We start from the raw sequence: 18756 nt of genomic DNA, 5'->3' as shown, positions 1-18756 counted from the left end.
GTAAACGGGGATGTCTCGACCACACTAGCTGCTTCAAGTGTCAGCTGTTTTGGTCAGGGTGTGTGATGAAAAGGCCAGAGAGGGGAGCCCCCCCAGGCAGCTCAGTCTCCCGCGTCCATGACCTTGGAAGCGTTTCTCTTGGAGGAGAAAACACCGAATTCCCCGGTGGGCTGAGTGCAGCGAGTGTTTCATTGAAAGTCCTGCTGGTTGTTTTTTTATTTCGATTATGTTGTTAAAATGATCTGACACACGTGGAGTATTGATTGAAAACATCCGTGCTATTAAAAGGCCTGAAAACGATGCTTGTTTCAGTGTCACCACAGCTTTAAATTGTCGTCAAATCTTTGCTGATCATTGGCCAGGCAGAGTTTGATTTATTGTTGTGCCTCTAAAACTAGTTCAAATGACACATGTTACTGTGTGCTTTGAGTATTTCTTATTCTCAACAGCTAGAAATGTTGTTGTTTTTTTATTCAGTCTGTAAATCTAACCTAACTTGCGGCATATTTGCAGAATGTGCGCTGGATTTACGCAAGGCGTTGAGCCGAAGCAACGCACAAGGAGCACATTTATGCTGCAAACTAAGTCCTTTTTCTGTGTTTATAGAGAATAAAGACTTTTCTAGTGGCACTATATTGTGATCCTTAGGTTTATATCGGTTGAAATGGCGAGGGACACTCTGTTCCACGAGGGGAAATGGGATCAGTGGGAATGCGGTCCTGTCTCATTTTACGCAATAAGAAAAATCGGACAGATGATCGTGAGGATTTATTTTCGGTGAGACCTCCGGTAGTTGTGGTGATTCTTATTCACCGAATCTGCCCAAAATGTAAGGAAACAGCAAACAAAAAAAGCCCTAAGTTTTCCAGTTGCGCAGTTTTCAGTTAAAGGGAAATAAACGGAACGAGGTGTCCGCTTCCAGCAGGAAAGGTCCAGTGGTCGCTCATGTCATGTCAGAGCAAAAGCGCCTTTTCACCTTGTGGAAGGACAGCTGTATTTACTGACGTATGGAAATGAGAGCAGGGGAGGCGCTTGGAGGGCAGAGGACGACCAGTTTCACATTGCAGCCCTGGAGTTCCTGCGTGGAAGGAAAAACGAGACGTGGCGAAATCTGGTGAATATCAGCCGCAGTCGCCTCGCTCGGCTGGAGGGGTTCCTGCTGGGCGCTGTGGTCTCGGGAAGAGGCCGTTTGTTCTGCTTTCGGATAAATGGACGATCAGCGCTCGGCTTGCAGCCGGCCGGTCCAAACGTTATCTCGGTGTCGGAGTTGTCCCCAGCCCGGTGTTTGAGCTCCTCACCTCCGCTCCGGCCACATTAACAGCCCGTGTCTGTTTCCTCCCGTTGCAGCTTCCCAAACCATGCAGGATGATTTACTGATGGACAAAAACAAAGGCCAGCCTCCGTATCAGCAAGAGCCCACGCAAGAACCCCCTCCATCCACGCCGACCCCATCATCGGAGCCTTCCTCCTCAGCCTCCGACTCGGACAGCCCGTCCAGCGGGAGCATCCAGGCGCAGAGCAGCAAGGACAAGGCGCCGATGGAGTCCCCCATCCTGCCCGGCCTGAGCTTCCCCCAGCAGCCTCAAGAGACCGGCGGGCCCCTCTCCGCCCCCTCCTCCACCTTTGGAAGCACTTGGTCCACGGGGACCACGAACGCTGTGGATGACAGCTTTTTTCAAGGAATACCCTCCGTGAACGGGACAATGCTCTTCCAGAACTTCCCCCACCCCGTCAACCCGGTGTTCGGGGGGAATTTCTCCGCGCAGATCGGTCTACCCCCCCAGTCCCAGCAGAGGAGGTCCCCTGTCAGCCCCAGCCAGGGCCCTTTCCCCCAGAGAAACGTTTATCAGACCATCATCAACAACAGCAGGGGCTCCCCTGCGTCCTCCCCCACCTCCGCTTGGAATAATCACCAAAACGCGGCCTGGAGCACAGGTTCGAACCCCTGGAGCGCACTGCAGGCCGGCAGGGACCCGCGGAGAGCGGTGGGCGTCGGTGCAGGAGTCGGCGTTGGGGGGCCCTCACCCCTCAGCCCAATTTCCCCCATGAAAAAGCCTTATTCTAGCACTGTGATTGCACCCCCCAAATTTCCAAGACCTAACCCCCTTGGGCCCAAGCCCTGGATGGAGGACAGCGCCTTCAGGCCTGACAACGTGCTGCCTTTCCAGGTAACTGTCTCAATGGATTCTTCCAGAACTGCCTTATTATTTATGCAGATGCAATGTAAAGCTCAAGTATCCCAAATGTTTCCCATGTTTGCTAAAGGAAGGGACTGTTGTTGGTCCGGCAACAGCATCACAATATAATTTTATTAGATTAGAAAAAATGAATATGGATTCAAAATATCACAAAAAGTCTGCTTTACTAATAGTAATAATAAGTCATTTGATGCCTTTTTCCTGAAGCTCACATGATGCATTCACTGACTGAATAACCAGCTCATTATTTTCCATATATGTGTATATATATATATATATATATATATATACTTTATACAGGATACAAATAGATCCGCATCCTCAAAAAATCAAACAAATTGAAGCTGTAAAAAGTCAAATATTGAATGTTTCTGTCTTGATTTTCCTCATTTATTATAAACTCCTATCAGAAATGCTGTGGGAAAACACCAGCGACTCACGGTTTTGTAAATAGGTTTCTGGATTTAGCCATTTGGTGTCCTGGCCTGCTCCTGGTATTTGTTAGTCCTAAACAATAATCCCCATAAATCAGGTGTTTCTATGGGCAGGTGAACTGACAGACAGCAAAACAGTCCAGAAAGTCTCAAAAATGATCATTTTATACGTTTCTGACCAAGAAAATGTAACATCTGTTAGTTTAGGTTCAAGTTTTTAGCAATTTTTCAGGATTTTTAAACAAATAAGGTCATTTTCACAAACTGACAGCTAAATCTGTAAACACAAAGTTTGGTTTTTTTGCTTTTGGGTTGCAGGGTTTCATGTCACGGATACTTCCTAAAGTTCAAGCCAAAAAGTTAACCTGTTACGACTGAGGAGGACTTTGTGTAACTGGGGCTGAAATTCCAGCCCGCTTGAAACCCAAAGCCTCCTGCGGCAGATAATGGTTATGTGTCGGCCGGTCAGGCCTCTCCAGGTTTTTGTTACTCAGTTTTCCTCTGTCGAGAGTGTCTATCAGTGCTCTCTCCTGGATTTCAGCTGGAGTTATCACTTGGAGGCTAGGTCAGAGGGGGGCGGGGGTCTGAGTGTCACTGTGCATGGAGGGGTTTGTGTGTTGAAGGCAAACAGCAGCAGTGAAGCTCAGCTGTTCTTCCACCAGACGACACATTACAATATTGTTATTGGAAAATGTCTGCCATTATTAGAGAGAAGTCTAAAGACCCACTCCCATGGAAGTACGGTTTTAGATCTTTTTAACATGTTCTTGGGGCTTTTCTCATGATGGGGGACATGGATGAAGAACATTCGGCTAAAAATTACATTTTTGAGTATTTCTTTATTCAAATCGTTGTGAATCAAGAGCAGACGAAACAATGCTGTAGAAAAAGCTTGTAGCTGTGATGTGGAAGCTGCAGTCGGCGGGTCACAGTCTTCCTGCTCTGCTCCATTCTGATCATCCACCTGCAGACCGACAGATCCATGAACGTCTTTGTTTTTTCTGGTCTGAGCTGGAATCTGGATCAGAACTGGACGGCTGGATAGATCTAATGTTGCTGCCATTTTTGTTGCACCACTAATGTTAGGTTGAGGGCTGTCAGCTAAAGGCTTACTCTGTGCCAACGCTCCCGCCCACAACTCAGAGGTGAATTTTTGATGAACTCCTGCTGCTCTGCAGAAACTATGTCCTAGACAACGACACAGGTTCTTTGATGTGGGCTAAAAGCAGAATCATCCTAGTTAAGAGCACTGAGAACGCTTTGAAAGTGCATCAAAAGATGATCGGAGTGGGACTTTAACATTCAGACTTATGTTCAGAAAGTCTTTCTGTTTGTAAGCTGTTTCATGTCTCTTTAGTCATTGTTATAAGTGGACCCTGAGTACCATCAGGACATAAGGTCATCTGGCCTGTTTACTGAGGTGAAGCCCTCAGCAGGTGGGGCAGCCGCGTCCGGCAGCATCATATGCTCCACCTGCGACTGCTGCACCTGCTGCACCCGCTGCACCTGCTGCACCCGCTGCGACTGCTGCACCTGCTGCACCTGCTGCGCCTGCTGCACCCGCTGCGACTGCTGCACCTGCTGCACCCGCTGCGACTGCTGCACCTGCTGCGCCCGCTGCAGCGGTCAGCTTGATCTTCCTCACAGAACTGCAGTCTGAAGCGCTGAGTCATGCGTTTCTGAAATACACTGGGACTCGCCCACTGCTTGCTCAAAGGCCAGAAGAATGCATGGCATGGAGTTCAATGTCATGTGTGTGCATTAAGCTTACATAAAGTCCTTCCGCCTTTTTGATGGTAACAGCACTGTGTGAACCTCTGGAACTGGACGGGAGTTTGGAGCAGCCTCACCGCTTTGGTTCACAGGTGGACAATGTCTGATGCAGAACCGTTATGGAGTCTTATTGACGCCACCACGTTGCACACAAAACTTTCTAAGTTGCAAATGAAAATCTTAAATATTGGCTTTCAAATTTATTTATTTTTACTTTCAAATTTTTTTATGCTTTCAAAAAAAATTGTTTTTGCTTTCAGTTGTTCTTTTTCTTTCAAAAAATGTTTTTGCATTTGCAACACAAATGTTTCAGATGCGTTGTCTCCTCTTCCTTTTTTCCCATCTTACATTTTTCTCTCATAAGTTTCAGTTGAGCGTGACAGAGCTGCCATCAAACAGCTGCTGAATGTTTTGTTTGCAACGTGGTGCCATTAATATCACTCCATAAACTGTAGGGCTTTCCGATGATTCAGTCTATTTATCTTATAAACTCAACATTGTTGAACATCTTCCTTCTGGAAGTCGAAAATCTACAGCACAATCTTTATCATGATAAATTAATGTTTCATTTAAAAGAAATTGGCTTACATGAACATATCACTTCTTATCGTATAGCAGATTTGGTTGAACTAAGTCTGTTTCCTGCTGGAGCCTGTAGCTCTGCTGCTTCTTATCCTAATCTCCCTGTTATTGCTCTGATATTCCCCTCATGAGCCACATGGACTGATGAGTTGCTGCTTAGTGAAAACAGGTGAACTTGGACCCACATTTTTACACTCCTGTTACTGATGGTGTGTTCAAGAGCAAAGTCTGTGTGGGAATAAAGCATGTCCTCTCTCCAGTCCTGCCCACCACCACGGTGGTCCACATGGTGTGAGAGAGGAGGGGAAGAGGCGGAGAGAACCAAAAGCTCAGCATTTTAAGTGTATGCCGTTTGGACCGAGCGGGCAGATTTTTATCTGTGCAGGGCCGTCTGGCCCAAAACTGGGGGAATGACGCTTTTGAACGCTCAGCCGAACGGGTAACAATAGCTGTTGCGGGCAAACAATATGGCCCCCCGCCTCGGGCAGCAGACGCAGCTGCCAAGGGCCACCAGTTAGACGGGCTCCGCAGCTTCACCTTTGGCCCCCCATCATGTTCTCTGTATGGATTAAGCTTCAGCATAGGAGGTTCAGAAAAGTTTGATGAAGAAGAAGGAAATAATCAAATCCACCTTATAGTGAATGCACCTCAAGACGGTCATGCCGGTTTGACCACAAACCTTCAAATATTTGGAGTTATTTCTCCATAATGAGCGACTTTCCCCGAGGTGGGACTAAGAAAATCCATCTTTGTCACTTTAACCAGGTTGAATTTAAGTCAGCTAGAGTTTGTTGGATCTCAGAGGGAATCGATCTTCGCTGTTATAAAATGGAAAGTCTGTGAGTTCTCTCGGACAACGCGACCGATTTCAAAAGAAACCAAAAAAACAAGTTAGATCTTCATTGATTGATTCAGTCATAAAAAATAAATGAATACAATGAAAAAGACAAAAGCACAAACTAACATTTGGAACATTTTTATGAAATGTCGGAACCAAGAAGCGGTTCAGTTGTCTCTTTTGGAGATAATTTGATTTTGAACAACCTGCAGAAGGTTTTAGGGAAACAAAACCGTTCTGAGTTTTAGAGCGTCTTCCATGCAAAACCTCAAAATGTCTGTCTTTAACCCCCCCTGACTAAAAAGAATCTTGTCTCTACCATTCCTTGACATGAATCCTCTCTTCTGTTTTATGCTGTAGGACCGGAATCGCCCTTTTGATGCTTTTGGCTTGCATTCTTTGGAGAGTTCCATAATGGAAATGATAAGGACTGACCATGACAAAGGTAAACCACAGCCAGCTGGTGGCCCACCAATGACTATCGCTGATATTATATGGAGGAATCACTTTGCAGGTTAGGAATCTTCATTCGTCCATGCTTACCGTGTCAAGACTTTTGCCATTTCCTTTTTTTTTTCCTTTTAATCTGATTTTTATGTATTATTGTTTATACAATTTGAGATTCAAACTATGATGTTTTAGCTATAGTTAAACATTTCTCTATTTCTTGTTGATTTGTGAAGCGGAGTTCCGTTTTCTCACACGCGTGTCATCTTGGACATGAGTGTTTGCATGAAAATCCCAGTTTGACCTGTGGAACAGATCCTTTTCCTCTTGGACATCGGGTCCACCTTCTGAATCTGAAATCAGATTTCCAGCCTTTTAGGGGGGGCCAGTATCTCTCAGGCTTTCTAAGTAAATATTTTTGCAGCTCTCTGATCACAAGCCCCTTGTCAGAAGTCCTGACTCCCGATGGGGTCCTGTCAGGTGGGGTGTAAGGTTTTGATTATTCTCCACCGTCCTACCATGTGAACACTGGAAAAGTTGTGGGTGTGGGTGTGTGTGTGTGTGTGTGTGTGTGTGTGTGTGTGTGTGGGGGGGGGGGTGTTAGAATGATTTTTTTCTCCTCAGCTGCAGAGTTTGTTTTTCCAGTTTGTCTTGCGCTGCGTTGTTGCAAAATGAATGTCATGCCCTACAGCTACTGGAAAGGTATGCCAACGTCCTGCAGGGCTTGTCGGTGTTTGTCAGAGCAAAGTGGGAGGAGCTGTGAGAGAAGTCGGGGTGGGGGCAGGAACAGGGGTGTGCGTTCCTTGCGTGCTTCCCGCTGTCTTTAAAGTCTCTGTGCAAACCACACACACCTCCACCCTGAGAGCATACCTGCTGTGCTGATGTTTTAGATCTCAACACGCCATGGCACATTTATTGCCACCTCAGATTCTTTAAGCCGTGAAGGAGAATGACCCCAGGCTTAATGGGGGTGGGGGGTGGGGACGCCTATCTGCTAAAGCCTGTTAAGACGATACCAACACGGGAAAATGTTCAAACCTCCCACTTTCACGGGGCTTGACTAGCTGTGGCCTGATTTTATGAAACACACGGGCAAAGTTTGATGAACATAACTGGGTTAAATGCGATAATGGTCTCAGGTCAAAACGGGTCACAAACTCTGAAATGACAAATGGTGTATACCTATATAGCGCTTTGCTACCTTCTTTGAAGGCCCAAAATGCTTTACAGTCACACCCTCATCCACACACGCATCCACACACCGAATGGCTGCCGAACACTGGCGTCCAGAGGCAATGGCGGAATCCAGTGTCTTGCCCAAAGACAGTTCAGCATATGGGCAGGCAAGGTGGGAATCGGCCCTCCTGCCGCACCACAGCCTCAGAATTTGAAAAGCTTTGTGCCGTGGAATGCTTCTGACGTTCCTGATTCATACATTTTTGTTTGCATGCCTTTCTTGTGAGCAGAAGTGTGTTGCTCAGCTGTAGAAGGAAAAAGGTGTTTTCCAAATGTGTTGGCAGACGACATGCCAGTCATGGAAACCATGTGATCAAAAGCCTAGCTCTGGCAGATGAGACCAGGTTGGAATGGCAAACTTCTCAAATGAGTTTGTGTTGGTGGCTGTCAGCTGATGGGTCGGCTTTGGTCCGTTCATGTGGTTTGATTGGAAGCACTTAAAGACCTACTTCTATAAAAATTGTGCTTTTGGTGTTTTTAACGTGTTCTTTTGGCATTTTGTCATAATGGAGAACATATATATTCAGAAAATGAAGCATTTCTGAGTCTTTCTTTATTGAAATCGTAAATGAGGGGCAGATGAAAAAAAGGTCTAGTTTGTGACACAGGACAGGTCACAGTCTTCCTGCTCTGCTCCATTCTGATCATCCACTGTCAGACCAACAGATCCATGAACGTCTTTGTTTTCCTGGTCTGAGCTGGAATCTGGATCAGAACTGTACGACTGGATAGATCTGATGTTGACCACCTGATGTTGCACCACTAATGTTGGGTTGAGGTGGGCTGTAAGCTAGCAGGAGAGCAAGTAAATAGAAAGCTAATGGGTTATGGGAAGGGGGGCCGGGGTTGCTCTGCACCCAAACACAATGGGTTGAATTGCTGCCAAGGAGCTCGGTTCTGATCTGTTCTGACCACAGCTCCTTCTCCCAATCTCTCTCTAGATCATGAAGGTGTTCGTTGGTAAACTCTATGTGGGTCTGCACCTGTGTCTTCTTAAGCAGGAGGACTTTCTGAGCTCTGAAAGATGTTGTATATTTAAGCTCTCCCAGTATTTCCAATGGTTTTCTGGATGACTGTGGTTCCAGCTGCTTTGAGATCATCAACTAACTCCTGTCGTGTTGTTTTAGGCTGATTTCTCTCTGGTCTCATGATCATGGAAGTCCCACCAGGTCAGATGTCACGATAACCCCCAGCTAGTTGCTGATGGTTTTGTAGTCCAGTCTGGTCTGGTGCAGGTCTACAATCTTCTCCCTTCAATCCACTGTAAGCTCTTTAGTCTTTCCATGTTGGGGAGTCTGACTGATGGACTGATGCTGTGGACAGGCGTCTCTTCTACAGATGATAATTTCAAACAGGTGTCTTCAGTTCAGAGTTGATGAGGAGAGTCTAACTGCTCTGTGTGAACCAGAAGTCTTAATGGTTACTAGGAGACCAAATACTTATTTCCTCCACTGTATTCATACTATGGAAGAGTTGATCTGACTGTAACTCAGGCAGAGATGTGAACATTGATGAGTCAATATTCAGCTTTGTAGATCACATTTTTTCACTTTCTCAAACTATTTAACCCATGAAAATAAATTATGAGAAGTTTGTGATACCACAACACTTGTTTGGAGAAAAGATCTTTCAGGCATTGTTTCTGCATTTTTGAAGTGCCTTTGCCATTAATGACAACTATTTGATGTCACAAGTTGATCTGGTTCAACTCCCATAATCCTGCTGACTGTATGACTAAAAGGAACTTGATAGTTACTAAATTCTCATAAGCTCCTCCCCTTTTTCTCTCTGTCACTTCAAAAGATAAAACTATTAGCCGTCCGTCTCATTCCAGGAATTTTTCTGATCAGCTGAGAACCAGTAAAAAACAAAACAAAGGAACCCAGTAGAGCCAGTTTTAAGCTTCTAACTGAGCACATAGCTGCCACATCCATCCCATCCCAGACATTTCTTGCATTCTTTTCTCAGCTTGGAATACCTGTTCCTGCTACTGTAGTGTTTTGGTATGCAGGAGAATTTCTTTCTTCTGTTCACCTGTGTTGTGAGTAGAGTATGTCTTCTAAAGGGAGCATGAACTGACCCCACCCCTGTCTCCTGCTGAGAGTTGAGGTTACCTCATCTTACCTGTTTTTGATTTTATAAATCATACGTTATGGAAGCTAAAAGGAAAAGATCTTTTTCAACGGTCGCACAGTAGAGCCACACAGCAGAGACAGAGGTCTGCTGTGACCGTGGAGAATGAAGCTCCCTCTACACAAAGACACTCTGGAAAAACCCCACCAGTTTCCAGTTTTACAACAACTGCCTGCAGATGCACCAACACACACAGGCACACATGGGGGAAGCATACCTCTTCATTGTTGCTGACTCAAGCATTCTTTCCACACTCTCTCGCATACCTATTTCAGGCTGCCATCCATCATGGTCTGGTCAGCTGAGCAGACCGGCAGCCTCTCCCTGTTCCCTGCCACTCATATGTCGTCACTAGCCACCTGAGAAGCACTAAAGTGTTTGTAAGTCCCTTAAGTCCTTGTGAAAGCAACGTCTGGATCCTACGCCGCCCATGTTGTGTCTTTCCCTCGGCGTGTTTGCCTCACTAAGTCCCATTTCTGCAGCTCTAAATCTTTTCTGTGTTGAGTGTTTCAAGTTCAACAGCTTTATGTTTTCTCTGTCTTAATAATTCTGAAAACAAAACATTTTTACATCAGTTGAGTTGATTAACCAAATGGAAACTTAGGTTAGGCATGTTGTTATTGACATGAGTGCTTTTTTATTTTGGTCACTCTGAACTGTATTGAAATGCGTAAAAGTTCCCTTTGATAATAATGAATGAGAAGAAACACCTTTTTAATTAGTGTGGTATTTATTAACACAAAAACGAGGACATAAACTAAAGATGCCTCCAAATAACAAACATTGACCGTGTCAATAGCAGGTTATTTCCAGCATTTGACAACGACATCTCCTCACTAGCCTCAGTTCTGCCAGGTCCCTTTTTCTATTTTTTTTAACTGTCCAACAGCTGGGCAAACAGATGAAAGCTGAAGGCCTCTAGTTGGAGTCTCTAGATCTTCTGACAAACCAGAGGTATGTCTGAATAAACCATGAAGCAGCATAAAGCAACAAGTTGCTGGATGGTTACACTCATTACAGTGAGGTTCAGATGTACTACACGTCTATAAGGGTGGGGTCTGTCCACACACACACTCAAATGTCACAAACATACCTGTTGGCTCTATAAACGTTCACGTCAACATGTACACAATACAGATAATGTTCACACACTCATGCTTATGCATTTAGAGACCAACTAGTGTGAAATATTTCATTCAATCACACAATCTTTTTGTGCAAAGGTGAGCTAACACCTGTGCTCAGGTGAGTGTTTATGGTCTTCTAAAATGGATGGTGGAATGTAAAAGGAGGGAGGGAGAGTGCCCAGTCATCCCCACACCAAGACCCCCGCCACAGCAGCAGCTAGAACCCCCCAACACCCGCACGGCAGCAGATAGAGAACAACCGCCCCCCAGGTGATCACATCCGCCACCCAGGCCAGGGCCAGCAGGACCACCACGGGGCCCCCAAAGCCAGAGAGCAGGGAGGCATGGGGGCACAGAGAGTGTAAGCTCCAGCCCAACCAGGAGAACAGACCCCCCCCCCCCGCCGCGGCGGTAGGACCCAACGCGGGACCCCGCCCCAGACGAGCACCCCACCACCACCCAGGAATTCTGGGCATCCCCCCGCCCCCAACCCAGTCTCTGCTTCAGCTGGTCCCAGACGTGATCTATGGGGTTCAGGATGTTGATGGTTCTATCATGTCTCTGATGTAAGACCGTGCAGTGACTGAACCATCTCCAGTAACTGAACCAAAGTTGTGCTGACTGCTGATGCGTGCCCAGACTGTTGCTCCTTCTCCACCAAGGAGAACCCTGGAACCATGCTGACCTCGGCGCTCACCTCACCTTCTCCATCAACGTTGACGATCATCATTTCTGTGAAAGGACACTCATCAGTGAACAGGACGGTGGACCGTTGCTGCATTGTCAGGGTCACATGGTCTCATACTGCAAACGTTCACGGCGGTGTCTTGGTGTCAGTGGATTCACCTGCAATGAAGTCATCTGTCAATCAAACTTTTTTTATATAGCACCTTTCCTATGAAAACATAACACAAAGTGCTTTACATGAAAACAAACCAAAATAATATAAAGACGAGCAAAAAAATTAAAATAGAGCCCTCTTCCCAGACTTACCCCCCCCCCCCCCCCCCAGCCCTTTCCCACCTCCCACCCCCTAACTGATGGGGATAGACAATGGGAAATAAGCTGAGCACGAAAACAAAATGTTGGTTGTTGGAAACGCTAATATTTGGGACAAGTCTGCTGATGACACTTTGAGACACACCAGGAAGGTCTTAGTTCAAATCCCAGCTGGGTTCTTTCTGTATGGAGTTTGCAGGTTCTCCTCATGCATACTTGGGTTTTTTCTTAGGCGCTCTGGTTTGCTCCCACCAGCTCTGTGACTCCAAAAGGCTTTCAGCAGATTCTGAAGATGGATTGATGATTGGATAGAGGAATGGATGGAGGGGTTGAGTGTCTTTGAGAAGCTCATGGGCAGGAAGGATGAACCGACGGTGGACAGAAAGCTTCTACAGCCAACAGTGTTGGTGTGTCACCAGAGAATGAAGAGACGAGGAGCAGCCTATTCCAGTGTGAATCTGCTTGTCCTTGGATGGTTATTGCTGGCCCTTCTTTACCATGAAAAGTTGTAAAAGGCTGGGGGCAAGGCCTCGTACCGTTGGTGATGATCCGTTTTACAGTTACGCTTCCATGGAAGTGTTGAGCAGCAGTTATGGCTTGAGGATTGAAGTTCTCGAATGTCTAGAACTCAAGCAGTATTTTTGAGTCTTTGGTGTGATATGACTGCAAAAGGGAGGCCACAGTCTTCCAGGAACAGCTGATGCTCACCTCTTGGCCACAGAGCTGGTAGGCAGAGTTCCACGTGTGCTAAGAATTAGGTCAGGCAAATGGTTAACCCTCCGACCAAGTTTGGCCCTTTAAACTTGTCATCCTTTTCTGTTAACAGCCCATGATGATTTCATGTGAAGAAGGATGTCCCTGTACTTTAAACGGCATGTAATGACTGCACACAGATAAGATGATGTTTTTATTGGCAGCTTTAAAGGTCAGACCTCACCTTTCTCTCCAATAAACAGCATCATCAGCGTGCTGTGTTTTGTTTTGGTGGAATAGTCATGACTTCTGTAGGCACAACTGAGTTTCTCCAGTTTGGATCGCAAAAACAAGCAGTTAGAGTAGCTCTCACAAACCCTGGAAGCTGTTGAAACACTGCTGTCTATGCCAAGCAGTGCTCGGGGGTTAACTGTGTTCTAAAGAGCCCTTCAAAAGGACCCGAAGGATTTGCCATTCTGAATTCCACTAAGCCATAACTGCAGTAACTTGTAGACTTGGCAGAGAAGCTATTCTTCCTTTAGAGTTGGGTCTGTCATCAGTTTTAGAAACCCCTCAGTCTTGTGGCTAAACTGACAAACAAACTTTGACCTCATTGTAATCCGTGTTAAATATTTCTGCAGACGGCTTGAAATACCAGCGTTCAGGGAGGAATCCATTAAGGATCCAGGCGGGTTTCTTAGTGACACCTCCACCCGTCTCTCTCCCCAGTGGTCTAGTGTTGTGAATTAGCCTTGTTTTTTCCCTCTTTGCTGTTGAAACCATTTTTTTAAAACCCCTGCTGAGGAAATGATTTAATTTTGGGCTCTACTGTTAACGAGAAGAAGCAGAACCAAAGTGACTCATTTTCATGTCCAATCAGTTTTTACATCTAGTCATTTTGTGATAAGAAAGCATTTGCGTAATTTGCCGTTTCTTTGTGTGGAAGCAGTCCAACAAATCACAAATATTCTAAGTCAGTTTTTAATGGCCAAACCATCAGAATGGTAACATTTCCTTTGACAGTCACTTCTCTGATTCCTGATTTTCTGTTGGAATATCAGATGGTTGAAATGGTTTAGCCAAAATAAACACATTTTGAGCACTATTGAGCAATAACAGTAAACTTATAGAGCCATGTTGCAGGGAAAAGGAGTCACTGTTGGTGAAGAGAAGAATAACGTCTGTTCTGAGTGCTCGACATCTCCTGGAAATGATGACAACATCGGAGGCTTTCTGCAAGCAAATGTCACTGAAGCAGCAGAAAGTCCGGTCCCCCACCCCGGCCCTCCCAGCCAGCTTCTGGAGAAGCAGATGGCACATGCCCAGAGTTATTTAAAGGCTTCAAGAAGGCAACTGTTTCAGGCTGCAGGGTGCATGCAGAGGGCTTAAGATAGGACTGCTAAGTCACTGGAGTTCTGGATGTGGTACTGGAACAAACAGCATCTGACTCATGACTAACTGCTGCTGGTTATTAAGTGACTGCTGTGGCAAAGATGAAGGAGCCAGTTTGAACATTTGGATTACTGCTTTGTAAGCTGCATTTGGTGTGGTGGTTTTAATCGGACTATGAGCAGCTAAGAGGGCCGGTTATCACTAATAATGCTGCTTTGGAGGTTTAATGAATAAAAATACTGTCTCTAGCAGGCCAGATCTTTAAAATAATTGAGTTTTGCAGTTAATTGCAGCCCTGACTGTACATTGGTTTAGGTCAGTGAGAGATGTACAGAGAATGTTCTAGATGGAAAGGAAAACGTGGCCCTCTCATGCTTCCCTTTCCTACCTTTCTACCGACATGATGCAGAGTAAAAGACCCCTTTCTTACCTGAATGTAACCACTGAGATCACAGATTTAAGCCCGTATAGCCCACTACCTTAAAGATTTGACCAAAAAATGCACTTATTTTTGGGAAATAATGTTTTGTTTTAAATCATTTAAAGACATCTAAAAATATATAATTTTCTAAATGAAATCTAGATAGAATCAATTATGATACATTTGTTGATTTGTTACGTTTTTGCTCACAATAATGTTCGTTTAAGATGAAAAAGCACCGTATTTACCCAGTGTCTGAGGTTTGGTAGAAACATTTTCGCCATGGCGTGACTGTACTTAAACCGTCTGAGACTACCTGGTTATACAACAGTTTTTTAAGAGATAGGGGTTTCAGAAATACATTGATAAAAATATAATGGTTAATAACAATAGGTAATAAAGGGTTGTTGGCTTGGACATTTGCATTTCTGCTCATTAGGTAAAACGTTTCATTCAACACCGTTTCCTCTCCGTTTACCAACAGAAGCTTTGCAGATCTTGACAGGCTTCTGCAGGAACACAGCCTGCAGCTATGGACATGTATCTTTATTGCTCATTGTTCTTAATTTAGTCTTTTTTTTATTGCACCATATGAGATGGAGCCGATGTGCAGGATCAGCTGAGAAGATGAAAATGAGCCTCTATGAAGAACATTTGATCAGGAGGAACATTAGCAGCAAAAACCTTGTAATCTGGTTGGAGAACCAAACAAACAGACCACCCACACATTTATCAATGCACAGATTTGTGCTGCTGTCTCTTGGGGCTGTTGACCTTGGATGACACTCTGAACCTGACTATCAGATGCAGAACCAGAGAGGGGGAAAAGCCGGAGATGGTCCGACATCCCTCTCTGGAGGTTAGTCACACTAGAGGGCTGCATTGGGATCGGGTCCCGCCGGGTCCCGCGGGACCCAACCCAAATCTCGCGGAATTGGGCGGTTTGGATTGTGCTGCGGGCGGGAGCGGGCGGCAAAAAATAAACCCCGCGGGATCAGTGCTGCCATGAATATCTCGTGAATATATATTAGCGGACTACGTTAGGCTGAGCGGCTGTTGGATTCTTATGTACTGAAGCTCCGTGAAGGCATCAGGTAGAGACGCCCAATGGCCTCTGTCATCTAACCTGTTGTTGGGGGTGTGCAACGCCCCGCCTCTTACTAAGAGCGCGCTTCAGGCCGTCTGTCTGCGCGCGAACACACGCACACTTTTAACAGAACAGGATTTGTGAAAATATATTTAATATTTAAGTTGCACATTACACAAGAGGAATGCATCAAAAGATGAGGCTGGAGGAGGGACATGAATCTCTTTAATAATATCAATAAAAATACATGTTTTTTTCCTGCGGGACGGGGGACGATACAAAATCAATGCATCTCTATTACTGTGCGGGACTAAATTCTCTGAGTTTTGCGGGTGCGGGCGGGAGTGGACATACATATTGCGGGAGCGGGCGGGAGTGTAACGCATACGTTGCGGGAGCGGGCGGGATTGGTCAAAAATTCAGCGGGCGCGGGCGGGAGCGGGATGAAGAAAATAGTCCCGCGCAGGGCTCTAAGTCACACCCTTCAGAGGGAGGAATGATTTCTGATAGATGGATAGAAATGATCACTAAGTAGGATAATCACTTTGAAGGAATAAACTCGTCCTGACCTGCACAGGCCTCTCTTCCAGATTAGTTTATAACTAGCTGAGAGGATTGTGGAAATCCACATCTGTGGAGCTGTGAGGCTGTCATCCCCCTCATGGTTTTGCTCTCCTGACTTACTGCTCTTTCACCAGATCAGCTAGTTCCAGTCTTGTTGTTTAGCCAGGAAAGCCCACCTTCCTTTACCCTGTGTAGAGATACCAGCATCTTCTCCCCTTGCAGTTCAGATTGGATCCCCGTCTGAACGTGTTCCTGATGTCGTTGGATTCACAAAGTCAAAAAGGACGTGTCATAACCACTCAAGCGGGGCGGATTTCCTGAAGTCTAATTGGAATTTGACTGTGCAGCATTGCAGCCGCTCCTGCAAATGACGCTGGTGTTTAATCTGAAACCAGTTTTGTTTGTTTTGCTATTTTTCCTGCCATTTCCTACATGACCATAACCGATAACCAGGCAGTCTTCCTGTAAGGCAGACCAAACAGCCATGAAACGGTCACCACAGCCGCTCCGTAGATTTCTTTTTCAGCTGATTGGATCTCACTGGCACTGCAGAGATTTGACATGACAAATGATTTCCAGGTTGTTTTTCACATCGCCTGTCTGTATTTGTTAAGACTAATCATTTCCTGGGATGTTGGTATTTTCCTGCTGGTGAGGATCTCATTGAATGCCTGCTGATAAACTCGATTGTTTGCCAAATTTTTAGTGTTGTCCATTCTTTGTAACAGTCTTCTTTCTGTTTTCTGTTTTTTTTTCTCTGGCAGGACGAATGGGACTCAACATTCATCACCCTGGATCTGACCACATCGTGCCACTTAATAGTAAGTAGCACTTTCAGTGAAGGACTGAACCAGTCTTCAGCTTCAGATGCATGCGGTCCCTCTGCTCTTCACTAGTCAAAACATCAGCGCTGTCATCACAGAGCTGGATTCCCTCTCACCATAATCGTAGGACAGACCTCTTGGTGCTTAGGGAAGCACACTTGACCTGTGAATAACTCTACCAAAAATACCCCCACATGTAAGACTAGATCCACCCTCAGCCATCAGCAGATGAGCCAGAGAAGGAGTTGTGCTCTTGATATGCTCAGACATGACCTGAACATTGCACGTCATTGAGATTTTCTTGATAGAACCTCTTGATTTCCACCTTTGTGCCCCCTTTCCCTGTTTTGCTTTCATGGTTTTTATTGTTTGGCCCAATTCTCAACAAAAAAACAAAACGGGGACCCCTGACAGGAGATCAAAACATGACGGGGAAAGCTTTGGTTTGACTCCTCGGACACGCTACGTTGGTCTGCAGGGTGTAGACGCTAACAGCTGCTGGAGTGTCTGCCTTTTGTTCTTCTGTGTATCCTCTGGGATTAAATCTCACACTGACGTTGTGGTGTTTTACTAAAGTCTTCAAAGCCTTTTAGAGCTGGGTGTCTCCACGGCAGCCTCGCTTCCGTCACACTGTGACAGTCTGTGAAGCTGAACTTCCTATAGACGCCAGCAGCATTTGAAGTAAAGAGAAAAGTCAGTAAAGTTCCACTTTCTGATGTTTTGTTGCTCTCAAGACAGCGCGGTAGAATCGTCTTTCAGGCGTTTCAAGCTAAGCGGAGCTGGGAAGACATGAAACTCATCATGCCCGCAGGAATCAGCCGGTTTCCTGTGAAACATGCGCCCTCTCTCAGATACCACACAGCTGGATGTTTGTTCTTTCTCCCGGTCTCTCATGGGTGCATTCCCTCTGGCTGTGGAATGGTAGGGTTTCTCAGCTCTGTGTTCTCTTCATTTGCTCTGGTTGCTAGGTGACTTTGTTTTTGCTGAGGCCAGACAGAGATGGGGCAAAGCTACAGAGACTGTCCAGGCTTTTTTGGAATGAAGACACAGATCTTTTTTAATGAAAACATGGGCAATGAGAAGAGGCCCGGAGACAATAAACTCTCAGACGAGCCAGAGGGGCAGGTCGCATAATGAAGTGCTTACAATGCAAAGCCTGTATTGGTTTTTAGAGGCAATGGGTCTTCTTTGACCACAGAGGGTGTACTTAATACTGAGTTACCCCCTCCACTTAGCTGGCATTTTGGCCGTGCTAAACAGTGTTTTGGCCTCCTTATGGTTTCATTTTGATGCACGTCAGACTAGTTTGTGGGAACATTTTTGGAAAAGTTGAGCATGGGTTTTCAACGAGATTAGTTTTTTTTGTATGACTTGAGTTTCGTTGAACGTGAACGTTTGTTTTCTCTTTTAAAGGCCAATCTGTGACCCACTTTAAACAGATCCCAGAGTGTTTTTTTAACAGATGTGTGCTTTTCTTAGAATGAACACAACTTCTGTTGAAGTTGAGTTATGGCATTTGGACTTGGTTTACCTTCTTGGACACAATTCAGTTGTCTTCTTTTTTTGAGGTGATTCATCCAAAAAAAAAAAGCTGCCAATGGAGAAAGAAAAATGGTTTTACCACGAAATCTTGTTTTAAGGAAGAAAATCTAGTCACTAATCATGTGTTCTTAAAATAAGATAATTTTGAAAGGGTGTTATGAGCCACGATTTGATTCATATTATAATTTATGGTTGACGACACGATTCCTAGTCGACATTGGCTCATTTTGAATGATCCGATTCTCTGACTTTAAATGGATCCAGATCATCTTTATCCAAAACTTCAACCAGTGAGACTCAGACAGAAATTCCTGCTACTGAACAGTGAAGTTTTCCAGATTCTTGGATTTCTTCCAGATCATCAAGTGGAAATGAAATCTGTGTCCAAACAAACAAGTAAACTAGAATGAATCTCAAATCCATTCACATGTTAGTTTCCTAAAGTTCACCACTGTTGCTTTCACAT

The 18756-nt window shown here is 45.2% G+C and overlaps 1 protein-coding gene across 8 annotated transcripts in view; it reads left to right on the top strand.

The window, feature by feature from the left end:
* The window catches only part of cpeb3 (cytoplasmic polyadenylation element binding protein 3), a 40520-nt gene that overhangs the window by 240 nt on the left and 21524 nt on the right, over nucleotides 1-18756 (top strand). For 2 of the 8 annotated variants that reach the window (XM_020709257.3, XM_023963163.2), the window contains exons 1-4: nucleotides 41-165; nucleotides 1348-2168; nucleotides 6186-6270; nucleotides 16689-16745. In XM_020709257.3, the coding sequence (XP_020564916.1) occupies nucleotides 66-165; nucleotides 1348-2168; nucleotides 6186-6270; nucleotides 16689-16745 (1063 nt within the window). In that variant the 5' untranslated portion in view covers nucleotides 41-65. Of the gene's footprint in view, nucleotides 1-40; nucleotides 166-1347; nucleotides 2169-6185; nucleotides 6340-16688; nucleotides 16746-18756 lie in introns of those variants that run through there. The other 6 variants (XM_020709256.3, XM_023963162.2, XM_078932207.1 and 3 more) reach the window with 3 other exon arrangements.

This window comes from Oryzias latipes, chromosome 15, assembly GCF_053564925.1.
Source record: "Oryzias latipes strain Hd-rR chromosome 15, Olatipes_Hd-rR_3.1".
Classification (NCBI taxonomy): domain Eukaryota; kingdom Metazoa; phylum Chordata; class Actinopteri; order Beloniformes; family Adrianichthyidae; genus Oryzias; species Oryzias latipes.
This window is presented reverse-complemented; position numbering and strand designations above follow the sequence as displayed.